Below are 8,947 nucleotides of genomic sequence, written 5' to 3' on the forward strand. Positions count from 1 at the left end.
ACACTCTTTTGTTCCAATCACTTTTACTTTTTTCCATATAGATTACGTTATTTTAAAAAATTTGATTATAAGAAAAATATTATAGTCCAAACTTGTGTTTCTGTCAACTGTGATTTAAACAAAAAAATTTCATGAAATTTGTTGAAAAGTCAAAATTGGAAAAATACATTTTGAAGAAGAGACATTATTGTATTTTTCATGGAAACCTTGCAATATAAATTAAACACACGTTCATTTTTTTATTTTTTATTTAATTTAATCATTTTCAGCAAATTCTTGATATTTTGTGATACTACATGTGTAGCTTAAATTATTTGTCAAACGAATGACAAAATACGGAATTTCCCTTGATAAATGAAAACGACCCTTAAATTTGTATAAGCATAAATCAGCTGTTTCATATATTGGCATTTTAATGATGGATACGATAATAATTTAGAAAAAGAAAGTAAATATTTTTTAATAAATATTTGGAAAAGCGTATAAAATTTGTTAAATAATAAATTGATTGTTTTAAAAACTATGAACTCGAAGCCTGTTCTGACTTGTAAAGCTTGTTTATTTTGTTGTGACAGCGAATAACGGGTAAAATTCTATTTTTAGATTCAGGTGTAGGACCTTTATTTAAGTCATTGGAGCCGCATATTGTTTCTAGTATTCCTCTGGATACTTGTGAGTGGAGACGAGCTTTTGGAAGGCCATCGAAAAATGTTCGCCTTGAAGCAGTTTTTCAACCATTTTCAGAAACACCCTTGGAAAAATTTAAAAAAGGTGAATGGAGCATTCAGGAGCATCCAGTTTTACACATTTTTATAACAGAATGCGCGGTAAAAATAAAAATTTTATTTTACATAGGTTTTTTTTTAAATTGAAAATCAATTTTAGGATGTTGATACATATAAAAATAGTGTTAAAGAGGAGATCGATGCATGGTTAAAAGTTTTGAATACATATTATATTGCAGATTGGATGATCTTGTTAGTTGAAACAATTGATGCAAGAAAAACAAAGAATATAATACCAAGAACCACTGTATTAGATAAAATTCGACTAGATTTTGCCTCGAAAAATGGTGATAGATGCATATCGGTACTTAACCCAGCGAAATTCGAACAAAAATCTACGGAATCTTTTCGCTGTCTAGTGCAAAGAATAAGACATTTAATGTTGTCCAGTTATAGTAAAAATATTGTTAAATATGAGGAGCTGATTCGTGTAAATAGGGAAAAAAGAAACCACGAGAATTGGGATTTTATTAAATATTTTTTGTTGCAAGAAGACTTAGCTTTAATTCTAGAAAAATTAGAATTACATTCCGAAGCTCTTATTCAATATGACGAATTAGATGCAATGTTTTCTCAATTTGTTACCAATTCTGGGTTCGGTGAAAAACAGAAATGGTTGGAATCATTCCAGCATTCTTCAGCTTCATTTCATGGCATATCACTGCATCGTCAAGATAAATTTAGTATTAGAGAAAAAATAAAAAATGTGGAGGTAACATTTCTAGAATTTCGAAATTATTTATTTGAAAGACAAGCGCATCTGCTAATATTAATGGAAAAGCATGCAGAAATTGCAGACCGTTTACTCCCGTTTTTATTTGGTACTATTAGAGAAATTGAAGTGCTCAAGGTTGATGTCATTGAAGGTGCATTATCATGTTGGCAATTTGTTTGCTCTTTGGAAGTTTTAGACGTATGTGATCAAGTAATGGAGTCTAATCAAGTTGAATGTTTTAAAAAGTGTGCGCCGATATGGAATTTAGCTAAAGATAAGTTATATGATTTAGGGAAATTATGTGGATTGTTACCTGGATTCACTCCAAGCTCAGAACAATTACATATTGTTGTTCAGCTCTCAGCTGGTATAGGTGATGCTCCAAATGCGCAGAATTTTTTAGATCCTACACCACAAATTGAAAAATCTCATTCTCCAAGTCGAAAACCTAAAAAAAGTTCTACAGAAAAACTGAAAGAAGCATTAGGTTCAAATCAAGGTTTTCAAAAACTTTATTTAGAACTTAGTGAACTAGCTATTTCTACGTATAAACATGTTTCACGTTTAAGATCAGCACGATTAGTTGGCTTAGATTTGGGAAATTTTTACTGTGCTTTGAATGAGCCTCACAAAGCTGTTGTTTTTTTCACGGACCTTTTAAGAGAGTTAAAAGCAGAATCATGGACGGCATTAGCTAGTCAAACTTTATTGGAATTAGCTAATTGCTTTCGTAAGATGGAAGATTTACTAGCGTACACTAAAACTTGTTGTACCATATCATGTTGCTTAGATTTGGAAGTACTTGTACGCACGTTTTATTTTGATGAATTTTTAAAAAGTTTAAAAAATTTGCCACAAATTTTAAAAGTTGAAAATGATGCCAATCCCTATTTTTGTATATTGGAAGAACATTTCAAAATCTGTGCGATCGATGTGCTAAATGAGGGAATTATAATCCAAGATGATATGGTTATAGTACAGGTTAAATTAGAAAGTAATTTTCCCAGAGAAATATATGTAGACAAGATTTTATTATCTTACGAGATGTCCTCAAATAATAATGCCAACGATTTACCATCAGTTGATTCAATTTCTAATAATTGTTTTTTAAACTCAAAACAAGAAGTTTTTCTTCATTTAGAATACAAACAGGACAATACTCTGTCTTCAGCATCTGTTCGTTGTGATGTACAGAAAAGCTCTAAACCTGTTAGAAGAACAAGCAGTACAAGAAGAAAGATATCTCCAACAATTAGAGCGGATTTTACCAACTGTTTTGCTGTTGATCCTTTAGTTATACATCCTGGTAATAATTTAATTGAACTTAAAGGGAAGGCTCTAAGGGTTGGGATTTGGAACTTTAAACAGGTTAGATTCTTTGAGAACCAAAATTTTTTTATAAAATAAAATTTTCGTTTACAGCTTTCCATTAAAATGCGGCAGTTGGAATTTTTATCTGATAAGATACCTATAAAATTAAAACCATTTGAATTCACAACTAAGGCAGCTTCAGCAATATTATGTTTCAAAAATTTAATAGCTGGTATTGAACAACCTGTAACTTTATTTGTTTCCGGTGGAAGTTTTATTTTCCCTCCAGATGCAAAAATTACTCTTAAATGCTCAAAACACTTGAAAATAAGACCTAACATAGATAGTTCAGAAGAGACGAAATTTGAAAATTTAATAAATTGTCCTCTACCAAATTTCAAGTCGTTTGAAGAACGTACTATTCCATTAATTGTTTTAACTGACTTACCAGGATGTAATACGGATAAACACATTGAGCATGCCATAACATTGAATTGTCCTTGGTCCCGCAATGATTTAGATATTCCATTGCATTTTATGCCTGCAATGACTGCCTCATGTCGCTTACATACATGCAATACCCAAAAATTTCTGCATGTTTGCTTAAAAGGCTTGGAAGCACATTTAATTTTATCTGGAACACAGATGAAATGCGACACTAAAGGAGTAAATTTAGTTGATTTGAATCCAAAAAGTCAAAAAACAATTGTAAGGTTTTCTAAATCTTATTATTCGAACTATAAATAATTTTACTTTTAGGAAATATACAAAAATTTAACTGTGTCATTTTTATGGGAATTACAAGTTGAGCCATTGAAGACTGAAAATGAGATGCCGGTTATAAAAGTTCACTTTTCTACAAAATACGCTAGCTACAATAAACCAGATGTTCAAAGGAACTATGCATGCGCATTTGATGTTCGAGATTATACGACATTATTTAAGATTCAAGCGAAAATTGAATCAAATGAACTATGCCGTGTCGGCTCAGTTTGCAATTTAAATTTAAAAATAACAAAAATGCATGATAATCCATATAATGATTTGATGTACGAAGTGTTGGCTGATCAAAATATGTGGGCGGTATGTGGCAGAACAGCAGGTAATTTGAATATTTACGCAACAGAAGTATCAAAACTTGAAAATTTTAATACTGAAATAAAAATTTTAAGGTGTTGTTTCAATGAACAACGTAGAAAGTCATTCGATTTCATTGGATGTGCTGCCATTGAGTGTAGGTTTTTTGCCAATGCCAAATGTTCGACTTTCTAAATATATTTCAGGTGGTAAAAATAAGCAAGATGTACATCCAAAATTGCAACCATTTCCACCAGGACAAGTCTATAATTCCACCAAGAGTATGCAAATTCACGTTTTAGCGGGTACTACAGTTGAATAACATTTAATGTAAATTTAGATACATAAATGTAGATTTTATATATTTATATTTATATAGGTATATATGTAGCAAAACAATATGATATATACATGTAACAAAAATATACATATTGTATGCATATATGTATTAACATAATATACATATATATATACATTATGTTACAAAATGTGCATTATAAACTCTAAGCTTTTCTCATTTGATTATTAATTATTAAGGGAAATTAAAATATTGTTCAGTATCAATTTGGTATTGTTGTTTAAGCTTTTTCTATTTTTTAATTTTAAGTAGGTTATTTAAATTAATAAAATATGTTCAAATATTCTTTTTATCATCAGAATAATAAAGTATATGTTAACTAAATATTTTTAATTGGAATCTATGTTGAAATGAGTTAAGGAATCTTTTTTATGTAAAAATAAAGGAATTAGTATGAATGCATACATATTATATTATATACATTTATCTTAAATATCAATAAATCAAAATTTATTGTTTTAAAATCAGATTTTTCTTGAACATTTTCTTAAAATTATAATTTTTTACATTTGTTGATTCATTTACAATTAATATTATTAACAACAGTTACTCGTGTACAATCACACATTATGTATTTTTACATTTTAAATGATTAACATTTTGAATTTAAAGCTTTTTTAAATTTTGCATAGGCTAAGTGTTATTTATTCTTCAAATTTTGGTAGACCAAATTCTTCTGGTCTAAAATCTGCTAATGAACTTAAAAATTGTGTTGCTAATTTTTTTTGTTCAGGTGTTACACGTGGATCTGGTACCATTATCGTTTGCATGCCAGCTTCTATACCAGCTTTAACACCATTTGGTGAATCCTCGAATACAAGACATTTTTCGGGATTAGGTTTATCTTCAAATCTTGATGCTGCTATCAAAAATATATCCGGGGCAGGTTTGCCTTCTTTTACTTCTGGATCACTTGATCCACAAACGATATGATGAAACATTTTTATTAATTCCGGTATACCTGATGTCTTTTTTACGACAATTGTTTGAGACGAACTGGTTGCTAAACAAAACGGTATATTATTGGCATTCAGATGTCTTATAAGTTTTTCAGCACCTTTCAATAATTTAACAGCATTAAATCTTTCATTACATAATTTATTATATTGTTGTAGATATTCTTGCATTGTTAATGGTAATTTTAAATCTTCAATAACAATTTCAGCAGAACGTTCTTCTGTTGTACCTAGTATACGCATTCTTGTGCTATCCGGATATATTTTTCCATATTGTTTCGCAATATCTGAAACTATTTGCTCATAAATAGTTTCAGAATCTATAAGTAATCCATCAAGATCAAAAATTACATGTGAAACTTCATTAAATAATTTTCCATCCTTATTGTCATTATTGTTCATATCACTTCCGTTGCTCATATTTATTTACTTTTATGTAACAATAGAAAAATAATAAAGTTGATATTGGTTATTATTAAATAAGCTGAAACCGATAAAATAAATTGAAACTATTAATGTTATATGATGAGTACCAGAAATTTACCGAAATATAGGAATTCACTGCAAAAAATCTTGGAAAATCCAATATTAGTCTTTTACTGCTTTTTTTTTAGAAATATGTAAATAACTGGTGAACTCAGAAAAAAATAAAAAATCAATAAAACTAACTTGATAAAGATTATCGTCAGATGTTTTAGAAATTTTGCAGTTAACTGAAAAAGCTTACCTAATGTAGGTATATTTTATTTATTTGTTTTTATAATATACATACACAGATACATATACATATGTATATGCGTGCATATATGAATTGTATATTCACTTGTTCTTTATTGTATTCCACCTTTTGTCATTAGAATATTTTTTATTATTTGTTTGATATTTACACCTGAGAATATAGGTTAGCTCATATATTTTGATATGCACTTGAACTTGAATTGTGCCCAAGCGCAAGTTTATTTTACATTTTGATATACGAACATAGATACATATGTATATACTTACTTATAGTATGTATGTGTTATCAATGGTAATGTTCTGTATTTTTTGCTTACGTATGTACCTACATATATGTATATGTATATATGTATTTTGCTAGTTTGCACAAAATGCATAAAAATCTAAATTACTGGCAAGATGTTTTCTACTTCTGAATAATGTGAGCGTGAATAATATTCGCATTCTTATTTTATATTATCTGCTTACCTAAGAGTAGAAGTAAATTACATATTGGAATCGTAATCAATAATCAATTGACAATACTACACTGGAATCTACTTAATATATAATTCCTAGAAAAGAAGTTTCAATTTTACATTACATGTTGAACTGTAACATGTCCGGCTCTGTTATGTTCATTAAAATATTTTTTTTTTAATTCTTAAGTAAAATTCAAAAGAATTACGTTCAATTACAGTAACTGTTATTAAATTAAAAAATTTTCTTTTCAATTAGAAATTTTAAAATTTAAATGCAAAGGTATTCAAAACAAAAAGAATACAAAAAGTATTCTAGTTAAGTAATTGCCTACTCACTGCATTGCCAGGAACATTACCAATATTCGACATTTTAATACATAAACTCTTATCTATATATACGTACATACATATTTACTTACACATCGATATTGGAATCAACACAATGATAATATTGGATGCACGAGAAAATTACATAATTGTACGCATCTGTTGATAAGTGAAAAGTAAATAAATTTCTATTAGATAAGTGAAAATTTCACATAAATATATATACGTTACACAACGTTACTGTAACGGAACTGGAACTGGGACTGTGGTTTGCTTATACATACATACATACGTACATACATAAATAAATAAATTGTTATGAATCATGCTTTTTTTTATCAAGAAAATCATTAAATAATTTTCAATTGCCGCCTCGCTTTACATTTCCAGTTTTGTATTTGTAATAAAAAGCTTTACTGGCTCAATATTTGTACATATGTATATAAATAATTACCAAATACGTATATAAAATATAAATATGTTCATATATTTACCCTTTCAATATTGCATCATAAATGAAAATTGATATTAGAAAGTATGCACTAGTGTTGAGTGCATGGATATTTTTATTTTATGTAGGTACAGGGTGTGAATTTTAAAAGTAGTGTGAGAAAAGCTTAGACAATTTGGGAAGTTTTGATATCTACATGCATAGATATACATATGTATATGAACATATCCACAGGTACATGTATGAATATTGAAAACCGGAAAAATTTATCGCTTTCACGTAAAATTTATTGAAGTTAAATAAAAAAATTTTTTTGTTCATTCTCGTTTTTTATTTGTTCTTATTCAATAAAAGATTCATTTACTTAATATTGCATGGACTTATGAAATATAAGAAGCTTAGATATTAATTTTTAAAATTTTTTTATCAACGCGGTTTTATTATTGGTTCCAGTTAAATGTAGATATGTAGGTACTTAATTTTTTATTCTTCAAATTTTGGTAAACCAAATTGTTCGGGTTTAAAATCTTCTAATGAATTTAATATTTGAGTTGCTAAATTTTTTTGTTCGGGTGTTACACGCGGATCTGGTACCATTATTGTTTGCATACCAGCCGTTACACCAGCTTTAATACCATTTGGTGAATCCTCGAATACAAGACATTTTTCTGGATTAGGTTTATCATCGAATCGAGATGCTGCTATTAAAAAAATATCTGGAGCAGGTTTACCTTCTTTTACTTCTGGATCTGTTGATCCACAAACAATATGATGAAACATTTTCATTAAATCTGGTACAGCTGAAGTTTTCTTTTCTACCATTACTTGTGATGAACTAGTTGCTAAACAAAATTGCACTTTATTTGCATTTAAATGTCTTATTAATTTTTCAGCACCTTTCATTAATTTTATACTATTTAATCTTTCATTAGATAATTGTTTATATTGTTGTAAATATTCTTCTACAGATATCGGTAATTGTAAATCTTCGATAACAATTTCAGCAGAACGTTTTTCTGTTGTACCCAATAAACGCATTCTTGTATGATCCGGATATGATTTACCATATTTTTTTCCAATATCTGCAACAATTTGCTCATAAATTGTTTCAGAATCGATAAGTAATCCATCAAGATCAAAAATTACATGAGAAACATTTTTAAATTGTTTTTTATCGTTGTTATTATTGCCAATATTATTTTCGTTATTCATCTTTTTTTAATATAATTTGCAATTTATGAGGAGATTATACTGAAAAAAGGATTTATTTTTAATATTATGAAATAATTTACAGAAATAATTTATAATTTTTTAATTTTTTATACAAATTAATTAGAAGAATTCACCTGAAAAATAATTCTCAACCTGCAGAACAGTTCAATTTCTTTTTCTTAAATTTACTTAAAAATTTTAATAATTAATTTATATGGAAAAGCAAAAAATTATTTAAAATCTTAATTTCATCAGATCTTCAAGAAACTTTGCAAATGACTGAAAATTTCCAATCCAATATTTGATCATCTACATGCATATACATACATATATACAAAAAATTATATACGTAACTTTTTTTCTTTGGAGATTTGCCAATTTTCGTAAGAAATAATTTGTGCATGAATACGAAAAATTTATTGTACATCTTCTAGATTAATATGTACATACATATACTATATAGGAATCGTAAATATTACAAGATGCATTTGCGCTTGCATATGATTAATGTATGTATCTGAGTATGTTCATTTTTAAAGTAAAAATCGCAAAATGG

The 8,947-nt window shown here is 27.9% G+C and overlaps 3 protein-coding genes across 7 annotated transcripts; 1 reads left to right on the forward strand and 2 right to left on the reverse strand.

Annotated features, from left to right (window-relative positions):
- The first annotated feature begins 409 nt into the window (after positions 1-409).
- On the forward strand, positions 410-4,432 carry LOC129607966 (trafficking protein particle complex subunit 10). The gene is made up of 6 exons (XM_055519242.1): positions 410-547; positions 604-827; positions 886-2,868; positions 2,923-3,519; positions 3,571-3,913; positions 3,984-4,432. The coding sequence occupies exons 1-6, from the start codon at positions 523-525 to the stop codon at positions 4,208-4,210; spliced, it is 3,399 nt and encodes a 1,132-aa protein (XP_055375217.1). The 5' UTR covers positions 410-522; the 3' UTR covers positions 4,211-4,432.
- A 306-nt stretch (positions 4,433-4,738) lies between these two features.
- LOC129607967 (probable pseudouridine-5'-phosphatase) lies at positions 4,739-6,073 on the reverse strand. 5 transcript variants are annotated; one of them, XM_055519245.1, is made up of 2 exons: positions 5,930-6,073; positions 4,739-5,686 (listed from the first exon to the last, which is right to left on the reverse strand). In XM_055519245.1, the coding sequence occupies exon 2, from the start codon at positions 5,620-5,622 to the stop codon at positions 4,891-4,893; it is 732 nt and encodes a 243-aa protein (XP_055375220.1). In that variant the 5' UTR covers positions 5,623-5,686; positions 5,930-6,073; the 3' UTR covers positions 4,739-4,890. The 5 variants fall into 5 exon arrangements, with proteins under 5 accessions (XP_055375220.1, XP_055375223.1, XP_055375221.1 ...); XM_055519248.1 differs by lacking the exon at positions 5,930-6,073 and adding an exon at positions 5,872-5,900 and having other exon boundaries at positions 4,739-5,631; XM_055519246.1 differs by lacking the exon at positions 5,930-6,073 and adding an exon at positions 5,872-5,891.
- Positions 6,074-7,553: 1,480 nt separating this feature from the next.
- Positions 7,554-8,651, reverse strand: LOC129608029 (probable pseudouridine-5'-phosphatase). Its single transcript, XM_055519331.1, has 2 exons — positions 8,526-8,651; positions 7,554-8,430 (listed from the first exon to the last, which is right to left on the reverse strand). The coding sequence occupies exon 2, from the start codon at positions 8,389-8,391 to the stop codon at positions 7,663-7,665; it is 729 nt and encodes a 242-aa protein (XP_055375306.1). The 5' UTR covers positions 8,392-8,430; positions 8,526-8,651; the 3' UTR covers positions 7,554-7,662.
- Between the last annotated feature and the right edge of the window lie 296 nt (positions 8,652-8,947).

The sequence above is a fragment of the Condylostylus longicornis genome, unplaced genomic scaffold (assembly GCF_029603195.1).
Source record: "Condylostylus longicornis isolate FDR11 unplaced genomic scaffold, ASM2960319v2 ptg000030l, whole genome shotgun sequence".
NCBI classification, from domain to species: Eukaryota; Metazoa; Arthropoda; class Insecta; order Diptera; family Dolichopodidae; genus Condylostylus; species Condylostylus longicornis.

Coding starts and splice junctions, on each gene's coding strand:
- LOC129607967 (XM_055519245.1), bottom strand. CDS start 5,622: ATGAGCAACGGAAGTGATATGAACAATAATGACAATAAGGATGGAAAA.
- LOC129608029 (XM_055519331.1), bottom strand. CDS start 8,391: ATGAATAACGAAAATAATATTGGCAATAATAACAACGATAAAAAACAA.
- LOC129607966 (XM_055519242.1), top strand. CDS start 523: ATGAACTCGAAGCCTGTTCTGACTT. Junction 2,869..2,922: donor GGATTTGGAACTTTAAACAG/GTTAGATTCTTT, acceptor TTTCGTTTACAG/CTTTCCATTAAAATGCGGCA. Junction 3,520..3,570: donor CAAAAAGTCAAAAAACAATT/GTAAGGTTTTCT, acceptor TTTTACTTTTAG/GAAATATACAAAAATTTAAC.